We start from the raw sequence: 23,255 nt of genomic DNA, 5'->3' as shown, positions 1-23,255 counted from the left end.
ACTGTCAGGTAGAGCTTTTGGGCGGTGGGGGGCGGGAAGGGAGAAGAGCTGAGGGGTGGGAGTGTGACAAGCTGAAATCGGCTCAGTAGGTGGGAGGGGATAGCCAGAGGGGCACCCACTCTCTGCAAAGCCTTGTTTCCTGTAAAAGGCCTACAAAGTTCCAGGTTGGTTTCTGCCCCCTCAGCCAATTCTATACAGCTGCTGGAGTTGGTCCACTTAGGTTGCTCCCCTCCCCCACCCTGGGCCTCTCCAAGGAACCAGCTCTGGCAAATAAAATAATGAATCATAAATTTTATTTCAAAATGTAAACGTCACTAAACATGCATACACGTTAAAACAATAAAATTTACAATTTAGTAATTTTTTTTCTTTTTGCATAGGACATCATTACAATATAGAATCTATGCCATACAAAATACATACAAAGTTTTATCCAAGCAAGCCAAGGCCAGATTGGGAACTGTACAACTGTAATACTTCACTGTAGTGATCCAGAAAAGATGAAACATGGCCTTCGGAAGCATGGTGTGGTGCTGGTTAAAAAGAAAAAAAAGTTCCTACAGAAAAGGAAAACGTGTGATCCATGGAAATGGTCTTGGACCCTTGGATTCTGCCTTGGGATTTTGGCATACGATTCCAGAGAAGCTCCATCAATGGCTTTGGATGGGGAAGGGGTCATTTGTGCAGGTCTGGGGGTGGCTGACTCATGCACCCAACGCACCCACACGAGGTATTCCCGGTTATGTGGGAACACAGCAAGCCCCACGCCCCACAATGCATAGCTCGTGCTGATGCCACTGAGCCCTTGGGATCCTCGGCACTAGGCACACGGACCCTCCAGGGTGAGGCTTGGGAGCGAAGCCACCCGCCCCGACACCCGCACCCTGACCTGGGAATGGCCGCCTGAGCCCCGCTGGGAAGTGGCCCTCTCACCCCATACACAGGGCAGGCTGGGGAGGGATCCGGCCAGTACCCCCAGCCCTTGTGCTCCGAGTAGGGGAGGCCAACCTTCGGCCAGACCTGTGGTTGTCTTGCAGGCATTCAGCTCACATACTTGGGCTTCTTAAATGAGCATGTACAACATCCTGTCAACACGTCCCTGGGAAAACGCCCGAGCCCTGGGAGAAAGCTGCTCATGTGGTCCCCTCCCCTCCCATCCTGTTCATCTTTAAATAAAAGTAGTAAGGTTTTAAAGCTGCATGAGAAGGGGAGAGGCTGGGCAGGGCCAGCTGGACGTACTGCAAGTCTGACATTGCTACAGGGGGTCAGAAGAAACCAAGTATGGCCCCTCCGCCCTCATGGATCTGGGGCTCGAAGCTCCCACCAAAGCCAATCTTCACACCAGTGAGGGACAGGGCAGTGGGTGGGAGGAAGGGCCTCGCCCTAAATGCTGTGCAGGCATTTATCAGTAGTAAGCTGGATCGCGCATCCAAATTCTGGTACAAAATTCTCTGGAATGTGTCTTGGACCAAACCTTTGAAACTGAGCTTCAGAATCGGGAATATCAGTCATAGGAGCTGGCTCTTCCCAGGGCAATCCTGCTTTCAGAAATTGTAGGCCCACATCCTTGATTTTACCTTTGGAAAACACAGTCACCAGAATCGCATATGGAATCTTTGGGTAGCAAAAGATGTGGGTGATCGACAAAGCATCTCTTACTGTTTTCGATGTGACCACTACATCAGACCCTTTAAACCTTCCAGCACTGTTTTTGACTGAATGACTTTAAAAACGGGTTAAAAAAAAAAATCAGTGATATCTGTCAGAAGTCAAAATAATCAGGTAGCCTTGTAAACAGCCCAAACCAGGAGTTAAATGACAACGGGACGCTATTGCTCAGATCACACTTTCTTGTTAGGTGGCACTCCTGCTCGCTGAGACCATGGATGAAGTCCCTGGCGAGTGCTATGACCTTTGCCGTCCACCTTAGCACCTGCTTCTGGCAAGAATGGAGGCTGGGTCTTCTGAAGACTCTGGGCCGGGCAGCAGAGAGCTCGACTGGAGACCCCAGTTCTGCCACACTTCCCTTGGGACCATAGAAAGCCACCGGGCCTCTCTTCACGTCCCAACTGGTGGGCTGGGGGCAACCTGTGGCCTGTCTGTCCCTATCTCCAAGTCACTCCCCACTGGTCTGAGCTGTGACCCAGGGCATGGTGAGATCTGGGGACCCCAGTCCCACTGATGTTTGCACCTGGAGGCTGCACCGTGGCGAATCCTGCACCTGCCCGGTTGCATGGCCTCGGAATAAAGGGTGGGTGGTGTCCTGCACCTCAAGTGCCATAGTGGGGGTGTCGTGGGATGCAGGTAGGGCACCTCCAGGACTACATTCCCATCAAGGGCATCGCTGCCTGTTCCTACATAGCACCCTACAGAAGAGGACCCTGGGGCCCTTTGTGGAAACGGCTGTGTTCACCTGTTCCTTTCCGGATGGCTGTAGGATTCTGTGGGCATATAGGGAGCTGACAACTGGTCCCCTCACATGGCTGACGCAAAGAGGGGCTTTCTTATTTGGGACGTGAGCTAAACACCAGCCCCCTGATGGTTGAGTCCAGGGTCACTTTTAGGATTTTTTGGAGGAAATTCTCCCTTTGTTCAGGCAACCTTCATTTTGAGATCTCTGCCCCCTTGGCCTGTGAGAACGAGTCTGCTACAAAATAAAGGTTTGAGTTTTCACTATTATGTCTAGGAGTCCTATGGGTTCTTCAATCACACTGAAGCCAGCAAGCATGGCCATAAACCAGAAAAATGAAAGACCCTGAAATAGACCCAGGCTGGGAAGACATTCTACATCTTAGAAGAAAATGCAGGCTGTTTCAGGAGGGTCCGCCCCATGTAACTGCTTCCGGTGGGGGCCCCAGGGAGTGGCTTTCCAAGGCCCACCGCCCCCTTCCACGAGCACTCATTTCATGGTGATGAGATGCCAGGGAGAGCCCATTTAAACCTCGCCTGAGGTTCATGGATTTTTCCCACCCTTCAAGTGAGATGAATTTTAGCCCCAGATGAGTCAGGATGGTCCGACCGGAGCCCCAGGCCAAGTGCCCAGGGAAGCCAGGTGGGGATCCCCTCCAGGTGCCCTAAGTCAGCAGAGCAGTGCCCCATCTCCCAGGCCAGGCCCATAGCGGAAGGACCGCACCCTGCCATTAGACCAGAACCGCTTTGGGAATGAAGACACACTCATTTGCCAAAAATAGCCAATGCCTGCATATTTCTGTTTTAAGGCAATGTTACCCTTCCATCTATCTGACGGAACAGCCCTGGGTCATTTAGAGGAAAAATTAAATTAAGTGCTCTCTTTGGAAACAGCAAACACCCGCTTTCCCTCCCCCACCCCCCACCCCGTCTCTAAAACAAACCAGCTCTTCTTTTATTCCAAGATGACTGGGTTTAGAGTCCTTACTCCCCTTCCTATGTGCAGACAGATGTGGGGTGAGAAACCCTCCTTCTGAGATGCCAGTGGGCAGATCACAAGGAGACTCCTGGCTCCTCAAGGGGATAGCACTGTGCGGCCTCCCAGAGACACACAGCTCCCTCTCCCTGCCTTCGGGGACCCGTGGACGGTGAGCACACCAAAGGACTTTGGAATAAAATTCCTGAACCTGGAATGTGAGTTCCTGAGACATGAAATGTATTCAGAGTGTGGCTTTCTATGCCTCACACAGAAACAACTTTGGGAGGGGCCTCCGAGGGCCTTCTGGGCCTCACTTTGGAACTGGGCACGAAGATCTCTCACCCCAAGCACTCAGGGTGCTCTTCTGTCCAGGTCTCTCTAGGATCTTCCACCCTCTCTCCCAGACCAAACGCAAGCAGGGCTGTCATGTAACCCAAATGGGACATGACAGCCAGGGCCGTCAGCTCTGCACCTGACCCCCCAGCCCTGCTTGGCTTCCACCCACAGCAAGAACAATGCTACTGCCCGACTTGGTACCGAACACGCTACTCAGAAGCCACCACCATGCCCCTGGCCGATCCCAGGTGACACACAGTAGAGTTCGAAAGGGGCACCCAAGTGCTGCATCTGGCACATTGCCACCCTTGTGGTCATTATGGGCAGAGGGTGCCAGCCCAAAGCTGCGGCCAAGGGCTGTGAGCACCAGTCAGGCCTGGGTCTCTGGGGCTTCTCGGTGCTGCCCCCCATGCTGGGATACGGTGGGGTGGACACAGGATGGCCACAACCAAGGCACTCTGGGCCCAGGAAGCCCATCTACAGCCCTCCGAGGTCCCAAGGGTCATTCCTCCTCACCAAAATGAGCAGAGGTCTCTGCGAGATACCTCAAATCCACCCCAAACCCACACCCCCCCCACCCCAACACACACACACACACACACATATACACACACGCACACACACGCGCTGTCCTGGGGGCTTGTATTTACACGCCCCAACTCTCAGGAGGAAGGGAAGGGAGGTGCCCAGGCAGCAGCACTGAGGGGGAGCCTCCAAATGTCTGCAGAGGAGCAGCATGCTGGAGCCCAGCCTGACTGCCCTGCCAGGGCTCAAGCCCCAGCCCAGCCCAGGCGGGGGCTCCCGAGAAACCGCTCAGCTCTTTGTTCTTCCTCTCCCAGCAGGAGAACGCTGGCGACGGAGCCCCCGGAGGCCTACTGCACCACGGGCGGGCAGGTGTGGGCCGGGGCCTCCCAGGCAGGAGGGGAGGAGTGGGAGGGAAAGGGAGAAGTCCAGGGGGTGCAAAGCTCATGGAGAAGCTGGAGGTTTGCTAATTCCGAGCTGGGAACACGGTGGGTCTGAGCAAAGTATTTCCCACAACCTTCTGTCTGGTGTTCCCCGGGGAGGAAACAGAATGCACATTCTCCGACAGCATTTCCCATAACATCTGCTTTACCACTCCCGAAAAGTTCCAAGTCACAATGTTCCGGTCTCTTGCTACAGAACTGTCTCTGTGCAGCACCGAGCGCTGCCACGTGCACGGCCACACACACTGGGCCTCTGGCAAGGTGGCCCAACAACCTTCCCCGCAGTTTCAAACAAAGGTGTCTTGAGAGCAGGGCCGGTCCAGGAGAACACGGGAACTGGAGGCACCAGAGACACTTTCGGACATCTCTGAAAAAGACCGGGTTCCGAGGCTCTGTTTTCCAGTCAGAGAACATGAGAGAGTGAGCAGTCTCCATGTGCCTTCTGCAGGACACAGACCATCAGGTGTCCCTACGTGGGGCACATATCTCAGGCAGGCCGAGGGCTGGGCAAACGTGGCCCGGGCCCTGTCACATCGGACTTCAGATGGTGCAGCGGGCTGATCAACCTGGGCTCGCATCTCTGCTTCCAGTGCTCTGAGAGGCCCAGAGAAAGGCTCCTGGAGGCAGGGGGAGGGAGATGGGCAGGGCCCCCGCACAAGGCGGGTGCCTCTGCGGTCTCCCCAGGTGGAGTGCTTCTTCTGCCCAGTACAGCTTAAGGCATCCCTCTGAATCATCTACGTCCTGAGCCCGGCCGGGCTGCTGGGGCAGAGGCTTGGCGGCCGGGACGCCCCCGGCTTGGGAATCTGGCCTGGAAGCAAATGTCAGTGACCGCGTCCGCTCAGAACTGACCGATCAACTGACCCACAGGCTGGATGCTGAGCCCCACCTGCACTGCTTCATCTCCTTTGTCCCCAGTGTGTTCCCGAACCTAACAGAAAACTCCAGAGTGCAAATCTATGTACAGAATAAGGCGGCAGGAAGGGGGTGTCCTCACTGACCTCGTGGAACATGTCCATCCCTGAGAAAGGGGGGGTTCAACACCACTGAATCTCACCTTTGTGGGTATGTCTATTGTGCAATTTGTGGATGGTGTTTTTTGAAAATTTTTTTTTTTTTTACAAATTTACTTTGACACCTGAGGTGAAGAAATTGTTTGTTGTGTTGTTGTTATTGACTTCATAAAGTTCTCTCTTCTTATTACAAAAGGAAAAGACACGGCATCACGAGAGGAAGGGCGAGCATCTGCTCATGGCTGTAGTGGGGGCGGAGGGTCCTCGGCCAGCCCCGGGGTGGGCGGGGCGGAGTGGGGCGGGGCGCCCGCAGAAGGGGGGGTGGGGGGCAGGGCGCCCCGGGGGGGCGGGGCCCCGGGGCGGGGAGGGCGGGCTGTGCGGCCGCGGGCGGGCAGGGGCCCGGCTCAGGGCGAGCTGGCCGGGCTGATGGTGGGGCTGCTGGCGTCCGAGCGGCTGTAGTCGCTGAGGGAGCCGGTCCGCGAGCCCCCGCTGCGCCGCTGCAGCATGCCCGGGTGGAAGTTGGCGTGGCGGCGCGCGTGCTTCGTCAGGTGGTCGCTGCGCATGAATCGCTTCTCGCAGATGGGGCAGCTGAACTTCTTCTCGCCCGTGTGCGTGCGGTAGTGCCGGGCCAGCTCGTCCGAGCGCGCGAACTTCTTGTTGCAGTCCTGCCAGCTGCAGGCAAAGGGCCTCTCACCTGCGGGTGACAGGGCAGAGCGTCAGTCCCCGCTCCTGGCCCTGCCCTCCACGCAGCCCGCTCCTCCCCACCCCCAGCTGGTCCCCGCCCTCTGCGCCCTGTCTCCACCGGCCTCTGTGACAAAGCCATCAGGGCAAAGGTGTGCCCTGCCAGTGCCCTCCAGCCGGTACCCAAGGAAGGCAGCAGACACCTCCCAGGATGAAATGGCAGCATCTCAGGTAATGTGACTGCAGGGCCCAAGGCCCCTGGTTGTGGCACCCAACAGCCTGTGTAGGCCCCCTGGCCCTGGCTTGTGGGGAGCTCAGGCCCATCTTCAGGATCAAAGATGGGGAACAGGAGTGAAGGGTCTAGGGCCAGGAAGGACCTGCAGGTCTACGCAAGTCCAGCTGCCCCACACTGACCCTAGGGGAGCCACACTTCAGAGCCCCACACCGCTCAGGGCCAAGAGACAATTCCCAAACCCAAGTGCCCGACCACCATCCTGACCCCTCCTCAGTTTCCTCACCTATAACATGAGGAGCACAGGCCAGGGAATTTCCTTCTCTTGTTGCCCCCTCTCTTACATTAGTTCCAATGTGGCCAACAGGCAACAGCCAGCAGAGCAGGAGACTACAACAGGCTCTTGCAGACCCAAGCACCAAGACAGACAAGGGTAGCTACTCAGAACACTCCATGAGTGGGAGGTAACAAATGTCGGTTGCAGTCAGGAGCCCCCCCTCCCTCCTATCCCTTGCTCAGAGCAAGGAACAGGCCAGCATTTACCCAGGCAAACTCTGAACCACAAAAAAAAAATGACATCAACTGCTCAGAGAGAACCAGCAGGAGCTCCTGGCACCCCAGAATGCAGCCCTTATGGCACGGGGGGTGGCCACACAGCCACCCTTCCAACCCTTTACCTTGCCCTCCCTCCCCCACTCTGGCCCTAAAGCCAATAGCCAGTCCTTGAAGCTGGCCTACCTGTGCCTGGAGGAGGAAATCCACACCACCCACCCCAAATGAGCCCATCAACCTTAAATATAAACAAACACCCAAGGATGGCCAGATGGCCAAGGAAAACCAGCAGCATGAAAGGGAGAAGTCCAAGAGCAACAAAACAAAGCTTACTCGAGAGGAAAAAGAGTGAAGCCAGGAGACAGAAGAGAATGTCAACCTAAAAATTCTAATTAGTATTCTGAGAGAAATTTCAGACAAAATTCATGCATAAAGCAAACACGATACCATCAAAAGGAAGTTCAGAGAACAAAAAATAGTGTTTAGAAATTGAGAGTATTGTTGCCCAAACAAAAATTCCACAGAAAAGCTGGAAATAAACTCAAGGAAATATCCCAGAAAAATGGAACAACATTAAAAAGGTTTTGGAAATATGTGAATGTTGCTGCATTCTCTGTCTCCTAGTAATGAGAAACTAAGAGCTATGTGTGGTTGTATATGTTCTTATTGATTTTCTGGGGGTTTTCTTTGGAGGGGGAAAGGGTGTCTGTTGGTGGGGAGGATTCAAAATCAAGTAGGAGAGCAAACCATCATTTCCCAAACCTATATAACAGTTACAAATGATAGTTCAGAGTTACAGGGAATCAATCCTGGGGGTGCAATATTCAACTAATTTCTGTTTGTTAAAGAAAAGAACAGAAAAAAAGGGAGGAGAGCAAATTATCAAAGAAACAAGAAAACGGCATCTGTCAGAATCAAATAAGACTAGCTAGCACAGATGCAGGTAGGGTAGTGAGTAAAGGCTCCTGCTATGAGAAATTCTGCAATGTGAGAACACTGAGTAAAAAGAGACCACAAAACTTATTAGAAAGAGGTGAGAAACAAACACCAAGTTATCCGTAAGGGAGTAAGACTTCTCATAAATCACAGTGGACTCTAGATGACAAAGAAATAGGTTCTTCCAAATTTACCTCTCAAACTCCAGCAAAAATAAGAAAAAAACCGAGAAGTCAGAGAAGTGAGTGAAAAATGAAGGGGTATTTAGGAGAGTGAGGCAGAGACCTGGGGACCACTGAGGCAGGATTCATAGGGGGATAGTTCCAAGAAGAAAGTGAGTTCCATGCATCAGAGAGTATGATCAAGAGACTGAATAAACTTCAGGACATAGTGAAGGCACATACTATTCTTTGGTTAAAAGAAAAAAGAGAGGCAATTAGAAACTCCAGGAAAAACAGAAGACATGCAAGAAAATAGGGGTCTAAATTTGAAGCAAACTAAAATGCTACAAGACTATGAGCAATCAGGGAAGAGCTCTGAGTCAAACACTAGTCTAAGGGTTTTTTGTATATTATTTATCTTTCACAACAACCCCATGAGGCAGCAGGAGGGAATGAAATCCCTGTACAGGCCCTGGCATATGGAAGTAATCTTTCCATAGTCATGGTCATGTGAACCCTAGCACTAGCTAGTTGTCAGTGCTTAGAATCAATGTTATAGACAACTGACTCATGGCCCCAAAAGACAATGTGGATTTACAAGAAAGGTAGGAACACATACATGCATAAAGGAAATGTCTAAATGAGGTTAAAGTTATAAGGATAATCAACAAAAAAATTAGAATAATAACACATCCATCAATTCAGGAGGAGGTGAGGTGAGGGGTAGGAATGAGGTAAATCCTTAAATTTTATGGAAGGGAGATAACAGATCGTATCTAAATCTGATACATCAAAGAACAGTTAAAAAAAATATATATATATCTATATATATATATATATATAGTTTATGTCAGAAACCACCAACACAACTAAAATCAGAGCAGTGTTGGTCTCTGGGGAGTGAGGCTGCACTGGGAACAGGATTTTTGTTGTTGTCCTTGTAAGCTCTTCTGTGTTATGTGTCTTTTTAGAATTGAATAGATTGTTAATTGGTTCTGGGGGGGGAAATCTTGTCAACAAAAAAGTTTGAGAAATGCTGCATGCTAAGTCTACTCTAGGAACTTCACAATGCACATTGGTCATTAAATGTTTGGAAAGGTCCAGCATTAAATACAATGGTTTCATTTCTGTGTGACTGGGTGCTGAGTTCAAGAGCTCAGTGTGCCAAGTGTGATGGATGAGGTTCAGACCTGTCTTCATAGTGTATGGATGGCCTCAGATAATCGCCTCTATGGTGGGGTAAAGAGTGCTCCCCCCAAAAGATGTCCAAGTCCTGATCCTTTGAACCAAGGAATCCTTGAATCCCTTTCCTTATTTGGAGAAAGGGTCTTTGTAGATATAATTAAGGTAAGGATCTTGAAATGAGATCACAAGTGTCCTTAGAAAAGAAGAGAAGGGGAAAGGACACAGAAGAGAAGGCCAAGCGATGACAGAAGAAGATGGGAGTGATGCATCCACAAGCCAAGGAACACCAAGCATTGTAGGGCAGCCCCCCAGAGGCTAGGAGAGAAGCATGAAATGGATTCCCACTTCCCCCCTGCCAGCAGAGCCTTCAGAAAGAATAGAGGTGGGCAGGAGAGTGAGTTGCCAACACTTTGATCTTGAAGACTTCTGCCCTCTCAAACAGTGAGAAAGTGCATTTGTGTTGTTTTAAGCCACCCAGTTTATGGTAATCTGTTATGGTGGTCACCGGAAATGAATATACTATCCCATCCTCACAGTGGGGTACACATGGTGATTCCATGATGTCACACACAACCAGATCGTGACGCTGTGCCTGGCACATGCCAAATGCTTACCCTTAAAATGTTAAGCTATTATTTTTGCTCTTACCTATTATTTTTGTCACCCGTGTCTTCTCAAATTTAAGCCTGTGGTGGGAGTAGGGGAGGACAAACCCAAATTCAGACTCACCCTTGCTTTCTAAGAAGCCCTGGGCCCTCACGGGGGCTTGTCCTTTTCAGGGTCCTTACGCTTGCAGCTCTGGGAGGCATGTGAGGCAGGTATAATTATAGATGGGCTACAATGATGTCAGGGCCACAGAGAACTGCAGCATCCAACACCACGGGATGCTGGTACCGGGTAGCCTGGAGTGGCAGAAGGTAGGGAAAGCCAGCATCACGCGTAGGCCAGCACGTGGCTCTTGGTCTGTCTGGGCGTCAGCAGCTCGGCACTTTTATTGAACACAGACCCGATGTCTGGCCCTGGGGACTGGATCCTGATGCAGACAGGGTCCTCCCTGTTCCATCCTTTATACCTCTGTCAGTCCATTCCAGGAGGGCAGATGGCAACAAACTGACCCACAAACAGATGAATAAAACACTTAGAAGTTATGATTCATCCTGGTTAGGAGCAGCACCAGGGTCTGGCTGGGCTGGTGACATTCAAGCAGCACCCAGGAGGCTAATGAAGAACAGCCAGGAGAATCAAGAATAGGTGGGGGAAAGGCAGCCTGGACAGGGGGACGGTCACCCATAATGGTGTTTCTCATAATTGTAGAGAGGGACCCAAAGATGTCTGTTTATGTGGGTTATATCCATTGATATTTATCATATTAGAAAGTAAAACAAAAATTCAAACTCAAGCACACATTCCAGTAGCCGACAGAGGGATGATGTCATCACACATCATTTAGCTTTTGGAATATTCCGTTGTATTTTTTTTCAGAGAATAAAGGACAAATAATGTTATTATTTTGAAAATAGTTTTGGCCTCATGGCCTCCTAGAAAGGTCTCAGGTTACCTACAGGTGTCCCTGGGCCTCCCTTTGAAAACTGCTCTGCTAGGAATTGACCCCAAGGTGGTGTGACTGGGCTGAGTGAGTATAGAGGGAGCACACCCAGCCTGGAGTGGGGGCCCAGCAGGTCCAGGTCCTACAGGGAGTCGGCCCTCCAGACTAAGTGAACGCTAGCTTCCCTCCTGCTGGGCTCAAATTCTGCATCTGCTTTCTCTTGGGCATGTGATCGGGAGACAGCAACAGTACCACAGGGCCATCACAAGGAGTGTGTGCAGTCTAGCTCAGAAGTGACACTGGCCCTCTCGGGACAGGAAACCTAATTGAGGATTCCAGAACCCTGAAGGGAGTTCAGCCCTCCTGCAGCATCCTGCCTGAAGCCTAAGCCTGGCATGGGCCCACTCCAGTCCCCCTGCCCTCACTTTCCAAAGAAGGGAGGGCTGCAGGGGGCCAGGATTGGGGCTGTGGGACTGAATGGTGAGAGGGTCTTGGGAGGGGGAGGCAGAGTGAGAGGAAGGGGATAGAGGTCAGGTTTTATGGGGCACAGGGTGCACAGGGAGGGAGGGAAGCTGGGGGAAGGCTGGGGTCACTGTGGGGGGCTGGGGAAGGGGCCAGGCCGTGCTCAGGGCGGAGGGCCTTGAGGGTGCCAGGGTGCAAGGGCCAGGACTGCGGGTCAGGGGACAACTGGTCTGTACAGGGTGGGGTGCTGTTGGCGTGTAGTAAGGGGGGGCCGCTGGGCGGCAGGGGCGCCAGGGCCAAGGGCTTGTGGGGCGCAGGGCGGGGGTTATATAAATGTTCCCTGGCGCTGCAGTGAGGCTGTGAGAGCGATTGCCTCATCTTATCAGGGAACACTGCGTCCCACATGCTCCTCTTGCCCAAGCCACAGGCCTGGGCTGGGACAGCTTGTTCCTCCCAGAAGCCGCAAGAGGCCAGCCTCGGAGCACAGGGGCTTTCCTCCTGCCCGAGCCCCCGACTGGGCACCCAGCCCTGGGCCCTCCCCCCTTACCCCCTTCCAGGTGGCCTGCAGGTGCAGCTTGGGAAGTGTGCACGATCCAGCTCATGCCCCGAGCTCAGGCCCAGGCCACAGTGAGACTCCCTCTGGCTCTGACCCCTGTCCAAAGGGCATGCTCCCAATCATCTCAATCGCTCCAGCCCGTTTTGGCCAGACCGCCAGGTCCTACAGGTGAGTGGGTCCCTCCCGGCTCCAACGGCACCTGCACACGGCTACTCTTCTCTGTCTGTGGGCCTCTTGTGGGCAGTCCTGGGGCTCCTCTGGCATTGTGTCCCAGTGCCTCACACAGAGCCGGGGCCAGAATCATGTCTGTAGACTAAAGCCTTTTCTGCCTGTGGGCAGTGAGTGCCCTGCCCTACTGGCCCCCTCGGCCTCCTGCTGGCTCTCTACCAGCCAGGGCTCTGGGAAGCCTAGCTGAGCTCCCCTCTGTGGATGAAAGAAGGGAGGGGATGCATCTCTGAACAGAGGGCCCCCAGAGGGAAGGGCAGATGGCTCCATCGACTTACCAGGAGGGCCTACTCACATGACCAGACCTCAGTGAGCACAAGGAACCCACAGAGGTGTGTGTCTGGGGAGTGATGATGCAGGGCAGGGCTGGTCAGAGTCAGAGGGAGGCACAGGGAGAGGCTCCCACAGACTTGCAGCTTTTCCCGGCCTGCGAGGGCCCAGCCCCAGGTCCTGGTTATTCACTGCCAGCAAGTGGGCTGTCATTCACCACTAGCTAGCTCTGACCTGTGGCCACTGGCATGGGGCCACTTCCAGCTCCCCACCTCAACACTACCATGTCTGTCACTCCGGGGAATCCCTCCTGCTCACCCTCCCACTCTGGGGCAGCTTGGCAGATGGCCAACCACTGGAGCCAATCAGCTGCCAGCCTCCAAGGAAACCCAGGCCCACAGGCAGCCTCGGGGTCAGCAGAAAGGCCTGTCCCTGTGGTGGAAAGCAGACTTTCCTTTCATTAGGCCACTGACTACTCCACTGATCACTGAAAATGCCCGCAGTTTATAGCCCCACATGGAGCTGACATGCAGGTGCCTTGTCTCCTAGGATGCCCCAGTTGGAAGCCCCTCCCCACCACGGTACAAATGAGGGAGGTGAGGCCCAGCAGGACGGAGAGCGGGGACCCCCCCCTTGCCCTGGGACTCTGCCTATAGCTGGAGAGGTGCTTTCTGCATGGAAGCAGCCCCTGCAGGGGTCAGCCCCCGCCTCACCCCTGCACCCTACTCATTTGTTGACAGCTCCAGGGGCTGTCATCTTGCCTGTTTCTTCTCACAGTTACTGTGAGACCTAAGTGGGAGCACATACATGCTCATATGAGTGACACTGTTATCACCAGTTGGACAGGGGGCTGCTCCTGGACTCCTGAGCCCCTTGAGGGGAGCTCTCATGAGCAAACCACTGACAAATGTGAGTATTCATCTTTGCCAGAAGTGCCTCTGCCCCAAGGCACTCTGGTCTGGTGCGGCTGTTATGGGTGCGGGCGCACCAGTATTGCGGGTCACACGCTGCCTCACACTCCTGCACTGAGCAGAGGTGGCAGGATGTGAGGGGAGATTGGACACTGCTACACACAGCTTGGGGGCGCAGTTAAAACAAAATCTGCCTTTCTACAATAGATGCAAGTGTACTTTTAAAGTAGGCATTTTTGGTGTTGCTTTGTTTTGTTTTGGAATAGGATAACTTGATCCTAAAATTCATACAGAAAAACAAACAGAAACACCGAGGAAAACTGAAAAAGAATGATGTGAGGGTACTAGACCACCAGACATTCAACATACTGCTACACAAGCTGGTAACTGGCCAGTGGAGAGGAGCAGAAATGGCAGAACTGGACCCCAAAAGAATGGGAAACATGTTTAGCATAAATTAACATCTCAGATGGGTGGAGGGGAGAGGGTCCAAAATATGTGTAAGGACAAGGGGGCGCCTGGGTGGCTCAGTCGCTAAGCGTCTGCCTTCGGCTCAGGTCATGATCCCAGGGTCCTGGGATCGAGCCCCGCATCGGGCTCCCTGCTCCACGGGAAGCCTGCTTCTCCCTCTCCCACTCCCCCTGCTTGTGTTCCCTCTCTCGCTGTGTCTCTCTCTGTCAAATAAATAAATAAAATCTTTAAAAAAAAAAAATGTGTAAGGACAACTAAGTAGCATCTGGAAAGAATGTAAGGACCATGCTAGGATAGAAGTTCTTTCTATGAATCAAGTCCAGTAGCCAAAGCTGAAAAGATTGATAAATTTGACTACAAAAGTATAAAAGACTTCTCTAAAGACAAAGCTACCAGAAGCAAAGGCAGAAGATAAATGACAATCTGAGAAAAAAAAAAATATTTGCAGCTCATATCACAAAGGCCTACTCTCCAATACAGAAAGAGGGTACAGAAAAGGAAAAATCAACACCCAAAGAAATATGGGCAAAGGCTGTAAGATAGTAGATAAAGAGAACGCAGAGGACTCTCCAACATCTGAAAAGACGCTCAGCCTCAGCCATCAGGAAGCAAATGCAAACTAAAGCCCACTGAGGTCCTACTTTGTACCTGCCACGTGGCCAGGCTGCAGGACCTGCACTCTGGCAGCTTGGAAATGGAAGTGCAAACCGCTCCAACCTCGATGGAAGGCGACTTGGTGATACTGGTCACAATTACAGATGTGTGCAACCTCTGATCCCACAAAACAACTTTTGGGAACCTATTCTATAGACATACCTGCACACCTACAAAATGGGATAGGTGCCTGCTTATTCAAGGCAGCAAAAGCCTCAGAACAACTCATGCCCTTCCCCTGGGGCCTGTTAAATCACTTACGCAACAGCCACATCACGGAATACTATGAGAAAGAAGTGGACTGGGTTCCTTCTGAACTGATACGGGGAGACTCTAAAGTGGTACTGTTGAGGAAGGAAAGCAAGACTTAGAGCAGAATGCATGAAATAGGATAAACAGTGAGTGTACACGTGTGCATTTGCGTGTACGTGCAGTAGGATCCTCTGGGAGGATACCTGGGAAAGTCACAACAGGGATTATCTGGGGACAGAGAGCCGGAGGATGGAGGGGCGCTGGGAATTTTCCTTGAAAAGCGCTTCAATCCCTTGGATTTCAAAACACACAAATGCATTTACCTATTCAAACAATTAAAAACAAGAATCCATAGCAAACTAGGAAACGCTAGCCACAAAGAAAGCAAATTTTAAAAGAGGAGTCGAAGGAACAACATTCTGTGCCTTCCTGGCCAGGCCCATTCACGCCGCATGTGGCCACGCACATCCCTCAGCACATTCGGCAGCCGCAGAGGATCCTGAGAGCTCCCCTTAAAATAGATTCTACCCAGAATGGGGGAGGGGGAGGGGAGCTCCCTGGTGTAGGAGAAATTCAAAAATAGCCATGAGGTTCAATCCACCTTTCTGGAAGGTGTTCCCGGGGCAGGACTTCGAGGGCACCAGAGTCCCTGGGTCACACTGCAAATTGTCGTGTTGGAGGGAGCTCCCTGATACATGGTTTGACAGACCCGGTCTGACTTAAAAGGTAAGGGAGAAGGATCTGAGCAGCAGACCCAGATCTGTAATTGGGTGGGTCAGAGGCCCCTTCAGGCTCCTAAATACCACGCGCCTGTCATAAACGTCGCCGGGTCCACCCTCACGGGACTGGACTGTGGAGAACCAGCTGCGGTAGATGGGCGAGGCGCGGCCAGGTGAATTCGTCTGCCTGTCAGCACACAGGCTTCAAGTTCAAGGCAGGAGAACTGGTCCCCCGGTCCCCTCTGCCAGGGACTGGTGAGGGGGTGGGAACTAGGGAACCCGTGCAGGCTTCTGGGAAAGGTTTTTCTCTTGGACCAAAAGAAAGGAAAAGGAAGGAAGGGAGGGCGGGAAGACAGAGGGCCCGGCGTGTGGGGGTGGGGAGGCAGCCGCAGCGCAGAAAAGCCTCTGGCAGGCTGTGCCCGGCTGTGACGTCTGGGGTGGCACCAAGTCATTGGTGGCCACACAGGGAGGTCCGCAGGGACTCACAGAGAAGCCAAAATGCTCCTAGACACAGACAAGCAAGACTTCAGCCAACCTGAGGCTGCCCACACCACCCCTTCCCCAAAGAAACAAAACTCTTCAAGGTCAGCCAGGGCGCCTGGGAGAGGGCATGGAGCAGAGCAAACGGGTCCCCTTCCTGCTGCCATCTGCCAGGGTGCGCGACCAGCTGCCCTGCTCTGCACCCCAAGGCCCCATGCCCACACCCAGGGCTCTCTAGGCAACCAAGGGAGGGGCCCTGCTCTGCAAAGCCTTTGGCAACCATTCTGTCCCACTTCCTCTTCCTGTGTCTCCCCCCTCCCCCAGCCTTCATTTCCTCACTCCCCGTCCTCTCCCCTGTGCCTCCTGGGTGGGCCTTGCCGGCAGGGACCCAGCCTCACCACAGCTGCCCCCGTGGCGGGGACAATCCACAGCACAGACATCTGCAAGCACAGAGCTTTCCAGGGACACAATTTTTACTTTGGACATATGCAAGCTCATGTGACTCTACCCTGGGGGAGAGAAGGGTGTCAAGATGAAACCTACCTCAGGGATGGGGACTAAAGGTGGAAGGTCCTAGGACCTCACCAAGGCCACACGCCCAGAATGGCTGGCCCTCTGAGTCTAGATTTCACTTAGAAGGAGGACATTCTCACAGCCTCTCCCCACTGTGGAATACGAACTGCTATGGCGAGCTGCCCAACTTGACCTCGGCAGTTAGTGTCCTGGGAGCTGAAAGCAGAAGAGGGACTGTCAAGGCCAAGAGCCCGTCTCACAGACGAAGGCACAGAAGCCCAGCACACACACCATAAGCTGCCACCCTTGGTATGCTGGGGCCTCCAGCTTCCCAGGGAAGGGAGCTCCCCAGCAGCACGCCCAGCCCAGTAGGGCAGCACTGGGCCACTCCGCCTGCTGGGGGCCTTGGCAGGCAGTCACCAGTCCTTCTGCAGCCCGTGGCCGCGTAGCTTTTCTCCAAGAGGCCCCGCCTGCCTGTCTGAGAAGGACTGAGCACCCTGAGGCAGCGCACTCAAAATAATGAATCTAAGAAGTGGCCCCTGGGGAGCGCGCGCTCTTCCTCCAGACCCAGCAACTATACCTGGCCAGCCTCAGGTACTAAAGCAGCCGTCCATTTCCCTCAGGGGGAAAAAAAAAGTCACAAGGTTTCAAACAGAACCTAGCAAAACAATGTATTTGTCACAGTTGGTTTCATAAAGCAAATAAATCAGAATAAAAACGAGCAAGTCATTTTTCTATAGTCCTAAAATGCTTTTGGTTTTTGAGGGAGCTGATCCAAGAAAGAAAAAAAAAAAAAAAGCGAGTCACTGACCTACCTTTTCTAGAACAGCTGAAGAGTGCTAAGGAACTGCTTCAGACACTCAGGGAGGAGCCCGGAGATCTCCTGGGGCCTCTCCTTCAGTAGCCCAGGTCACCAGACCCACCACAGCCTCAGCCACTTGGAGCAATTTACACCTGGTGTGTTCTAGGAAAACTATTTTGTTCACAAAACCACTTGCAGAGAACAGGATACTAGAATAGTAAGCCAGAGGCCTTGCTCCTCAGTAAATCTGAGTTCCATTGCCAAAGAGGAGGTGGCCCCCTGCAGCGCTCACCAGCCAGCCCTCTCCCTACCTGAAGAAACCCATGCTGTTGTGTAAAGGAAGAGCATTCCCAGGGCCCTTTGAGGCTCAGGGCACAAAGGCCAGCCCCTTCCCTATCACAGGGCCTGCCCACAGCTTCTCTGAGCCGGTCCCTTCCTCATTAACATCCTGCCTCCCGCTCAACCCTGTTCCTATGCCTAGCCTGGAACAGGTCACTACGGGGGTTGACCCTGAGGACACCAGCTAGGAAGAAAAGCAGATGCTGCTCGGCACTCCAATCCCCACCATCCCCCCGAGTGAGCCCTTCCTTCTTCAAGTAACAGCTCTGCAGGGGACTCTATGACCCAAGGCTACCTGTGTCAGCCTGATAACAAGGGAGGGCCAGCAAAAGCTGGGACAAGCTGCCCAGGGCAGGGAAACCCTGAGGTGGGGTGTCGGGGGCTTGGTGCTCCTTGGTGTCACCCCCAATGTCACTGGGACCAGGTTTCATGTGCTGAGTAAGCAGACAAAGGAAGGGTCAGCATGAAGGCTGCCTGGCTGTCCCTCTCTAAAGTCTCATAAGCCACTTCCAAGTAGTTGTATTCTAGTAGACCAACCAAGAAAACAGACCACCGAGCAGCTGAGCCTCACTGTCCTAACGCATGCAGGAAATGCTCATGCTACAGAGCTGTAAGGGCAGGAAAGAAACACAGCCATTATCTTGGGAAGATGGGATTCATGCGTGATTGTCCTTTCTGCATTCCTATACTTTTCAACTGAGCTGCTTTTTGCAGAGTGCAGTTGTGTTATCTCATGAAATTGGATGAATACATAGTTACCTATATGTGTGTACTTATGTATATATGTTATGAACCTCTGTTACAAAATAATAATAGCTCACCCTAAGTCCCACTCACTAACTGGGCCTGTGTCCACAGAACTCAGCACCGCTGGCCTCTGGTGAGGGAGAGCATGAATTTATAGGCACGGGTGCACGTGCCTGGAAAGGTCAAAAGACCACATGCCAGAAATTTCACAAAGGTGTTTTCCCCCCTTTTGCTAAGGGTTACAAAACACATTTGAAAATTTCCGTTCCCAAGGTCCCATTTAAAATAGCAATAATAAAATACTAATGATTTCTGCCAGCAGGCAGCCAGAGGCCACCCCAAACAAGGGCTTTAGAGGTCCCCACCCCCTTCACACACATACACACACACACACACACGCACATTCTCCTGAAGGGACATGGAGAGAGAGGTGTATCAGCTCCCGCCGCCAAACACTTCCAGATCCTGGACTGCAACGGTACACCAGGTGACCAAATGTGATGGGTGGACTCATGTGAGGCACCCCAAAGCACAGACATGTCCATTTCTTTCTCATCTATTCTAATGGTCACATCACTAACTGTTTCCAAAGGGAACCCAGGAGCACTTTCCCTGGGCTGAACAGAGTGACTCATGTCAAGCTCCCTGACCTCCCCCACCGCCTTCCTCTGCAATCTCAAAGGGAGCATTCCCCTGCTTCAGGAGCCAGAGTGCTGTCACCAACAGTACTGTTCTGGGAGTATGTGATCTCCTGCATGCACAGCCCTGACAGCTGCTGACAACCTATGGATGACATCTCAGTTGGTCTTTTCAGAGGTTTTCTCAAACAACAAGGACAAGGACATGAGTTTGGAATCCACAATTAAAGATTCAGGTTTATTTACTTGATAAAAATATTCTTCATCTGAGGCTGATCAAAAGTAAAGGAAGCTCAACATCATCATTAAGGAAATGCAAAGTAAAACAATGAGGTGGCACCATACATTTATGAGAATGGCTACATGCCAAAAAACCAACAACACTAAAAGCTGTTGGAGCAACTGGAACTCTTGTTCATTGCTGGTGAGAATGCGGCACAGTCATTTGATAAGACAGTTTGGCAGTTTCTTATAAAGTTAAACACAGACTCACCATACAACCCAGCAACCCCCAGCCCTAGGCATCTACCATGAGAACTGAAGAGCCATCTGCACATGTTTATAGCAGATTTATTCATAATCAGTGAAAATTAGAAGTACTGATTCACAAACACAAAAAATGGTTGAATATCAAATGCATTTTACAAAGTCAGATAAGCTAGATCCAAAAGTCTATATATTGTATGACTCCATTTATATGATATCTGCCAAAGGCAAAACTGTACGGACAGAAAACACATCGGGGGTTGTCAGAGTTGGGGACTCAGGAAGTGGCTGACCTCAAAGGAGAATTTTTAGGGCGATGGAACTGTTCTGCCAGGTACTGGGATGGTGGATACAAGACTCTGCATTCGTCAAAACCCATAGAACTGCACATTGCCGACTGCACTGTATGCAAATTTTGAACACATAAAGGAGGTTGGGGGATCCCAGGATGGAATGCAGACTGTAACCACAGACTCTGACCATATTACAAATGTATGACGTGGCCTCTGGGAAGGAGGGGGAGGGTGGAAAGCAGCTGACCTAAGTAACTTAGGAAAATGGTGTTTTGACCGGAAACTGAAAGACTGCAGACATAAGTAACAGTACTTAAACACTGCTCCAGCTTCTCACGAGATAAACAATTATGAAACTGCTTCCCACGTATGCTGGGATTGAACAAACAGGTGACCGCACGGTGGATGGCGGGACCTGGCGTCTCACTGTTGGAGAGGGAGGTTACAGATCAGCAGAGGGAGGCGGGAATGAGTCCTTCCTTAGGGGCTGCCACAGAATCTGAGATATCTGTGTGAATGCATGCTTAGCTCAATGTGCGCACAGAGGGCCAGATAGAGAAATTATGAAGGGTATGTACGTGTAAATGGGCTGGGACACAGACATGTTTCCTGGGTCCGTCCCCTGGGAGGGGCTAGAAGCAGCGACACCCCAAGAACAGGGAGCACACCCAGCACCCAGATCTTGGTTTTTAAATACCATTTTCCAGCAAAAGGAATCAGGGTTCCTTAGAGAAATGGATGATTCTAGGACTAGATCAGGAAAAATAGAAGATGAACCCGACTTATCTTATTAATGCCAGAAAGTAAAGAAGTGCACAAAAAACCAGAAGGATGGCGATGGGTCAGAGGGACACCAGAGCCAACCTGACAGAGTTCCTGGCCAATGCTGGAAAAACTGAGCACCAGAGTATCAGTGGCAATCATGTGGTAACGTTCTCCCACTGATATGACCTGATGAGAAGGGTACTTCACCTCTGTGGTATTTTTCCCCAAAAGCCATAAACCCAGTGTCGTCATGAGAAAAACATCAGACAAATGCAAACTGAGGGACAATCTACAAAATATCTGGCCACTACCCCTCAAAACTATCAAGGTCATGGAAAACAAGGAAAGCCTAAGAAACTGTCACAACCCACACGGAGCCTGAGAAGGCATGACAACTACAGTTCAGGTAATAAATTACAGAAAACCCATTTCACTCACATTTTGTGATCACTACAGCTGTGACCGTGTAGCTCATTTCTAAGTAGTAAGTCAGTACTTCTTAGCTAGGACAAATGGCTGGGACAGCCTCACTTGTTGGGGGAAAAAGTAAATGCTGGAGAAAGCACATGATTTCTGAGGTTCCTCAAATGCTTTGGGAGCACCGGCTCATGCAGTGGTCACCTTTGCCAGCTGATCAGTGCTTGCCCACCTTGAGGACAAATGCATAGGAGTCGCCCAGCAACCATGACAGTGACGACAAAGTACCAACTGGTCCAGCATCCATTCTCCAGTCTTCTTTCCCCAGACAACAAGACTTAAGTTTGCAGCGGCAATGAGCCCCGTAAAGATGGTTCCTTTCAGACTCCCTTGCAGCTAGGATTGGCTTTGTGAACTGATTGTGGCCGATGAGTTCTGGATAAGTCACTGGATAAGCCTCGTCATGATAAAGAGGACCCTGTGCCTGCTGCCCTTCTTCCCGCCTGGAGAATGTTCCAAGGTTGTAGGACCAGCAGCTGTCATGCGATCATGGGTGGAAAGCACAGCCTAATTCATGTGTTAACAATGACTAAAGAGAAAGAGACAATGAGCCTTGGTCCCTGGTGGCATCCTGGAGCTGCTACACCAGCCCTGGATATCTACTTTGGGACCTGAAACGCAGAAAAAGAAACCCAAACCTACCAACCTTAGGTTTAGACCTTCTTGTTTCCCCGTCTTCTTGTGAGCTGCCTTCAGTTGCTTCAAGGTTATTGCTCACTGTAGCGCTGGCTGTAATTCCTGGGTCACATCATTGGATCATAACCAAAGGGCGACACTGGCAGCTTGAGGGCTAGACAGTTCAGCCCATGCAGAGGTGGGAGCCTACGTGGGAAGGGAATCTCCTGCTGATGAGGGATGTCCTCATCTTGGCCTCTCGTCTCTCCCTGGACCTCCCTGCACCGGCCCACATGCCAAACAGGAACTCTGGATAAACATAGCAGATCACCACCTTCCCATCTCCAGATCCCTCTAAAATGAAAGGACCAGGACTTTAAAGGACTAAGTGAAAGGGAAAAGAGAAAACAATAGTAATTTGGAAGCTGGAAATTAGAGGGATGGCAGAGAAAGCAAAGAAGCACATTACCCTGCAGGATGTGACCTCCTGAAGGCTCAGGAGCCCCGGGTAGTGAGGGCACAATGGGGCTGAAAGAGGGGGCACCCGAATGTTAAAGAAGCAGCAGACACATCACAGCCGCCTGTCTTTTCCCTACCTGCCAAAGAACAATCTACTGCAGGGTGGTTCAGGGGAGGTGGAGGCTCTGGACCGGAGACCCCAGACATGGCTCACGGCAGGCAGGACAGCCTCCCTAATGCGGGCCCGAGGAACAGCTCACCTGTTCCATGCCGCCACTCCCAGCCCTCTCCCCACGTGGCCCTGGACTACCCCCCAGGCAGGGGCGGAAAGTCACTGAGCCCATCTGTGCACCAGTCCTGGCCTTTGAGCAGTATCCCCAGAAACCAAGGACCACCAGTTAGAGAAGAACCTCTGACCAGGGCTGTCGGGTGAGAGATCCAAGCTGGCAAGCAGAAAAACTCCACCCAGAGGATGCAGAGTCCATGCGACATGAGGAGAAGAAAACTTCCAGAGCTGTGAGTCAGCCTCAGATGTAAGACATGGCATCCATGGAGCAGGGACAGGATACTCCTTAAAAAAAGGCAATCTGGCGGAAACCTGAGTCTGAAAGTAAAGACACAGCGGGGGAATATGGCAGAGGTTAAAATCTCCATTTCGGGGTTGGAAGACAAAATGGAGAAAGTCTCACAGAAAACAGAGCAAACGACGAGTAAGTGGATGATAGGAGGGAAAAGGTAAGATACTGGAAGGATCACCCAACGGTTCCAGCTCCAGATAAAAGGAACCCTGAGAGCCCTGAGAACACAGAAAGTGGACCATCATCCAGAGTATGTGCAAGAATGGGTCCCAGAAGCCCAGGGCACTCGTGGCCACACCGAGGGGCCCACTGCAGGAAAACAGAGCCTCAGGACCACCACTTCTGCCACAACTCAATCAGACGAGGGGCAAGACACTTCCAGACACGTACGTCTCCAAGACATGGCCTCCCATGCCTTCATCAGAAAGCAGAGGCATGGGTTCTAGGACACGGGGCCTAAGGGTGGGGAGGGGGTCTCGGGACAACAGGGATGGCCAGTCCAGGAAGCCGCCAGAGGTCTGGAGAGGAGACCTCCACACCAGTGAGAGCCA

General features: G+C 52.0%; 1 protein-coding gene across 1 annotated transcript in view; it reads right to left on the bottom strand.

The window, feature by feature from the left end:
- Positions 1 to 6,056: 6,056 nt before the first annotated feature.
- The window catches only part of KLF13 (Kruppel like factor 13), a 43,893-nt gene continuing 26,694 nt past the window's right edge, over positions 6,057 to 23,255 (bottom strand). The window contains exon 2 of the mRNA XM_032391254.1: positions 6,057 to 6,393. Within this exon, the coding sequence (XP_032247145.1) occupies positions 6,104 to 6,393 (290 nt within the window). The 3' untranslated portion in view covers positions 6,057 to 6,103. The remainder of the gene's footprint in view (positions 6,394 to 23,255) is intronic.

Source organism: Phoca vitulina, unplaced genomic scaffold (assembly GCF_004348235.1).
Source record: "Phoca vitulina isolate PV1807 unplaced genomic scaffold, GSC_HSeal_1.0 scaffold61, whole genome shotgun sequence".
NCBI classification, from domain to species: domain Eukaryota; kingdom Metazoa; phylum Chordata; class Mammalia; order Carnivora; family Phocidae; genus Phoca; species Phoca vitulina.
Note: the sequence above shows the minus strand (reverse complement) of the source record. Positions and strands in the feature narration are given on the sequence as shown.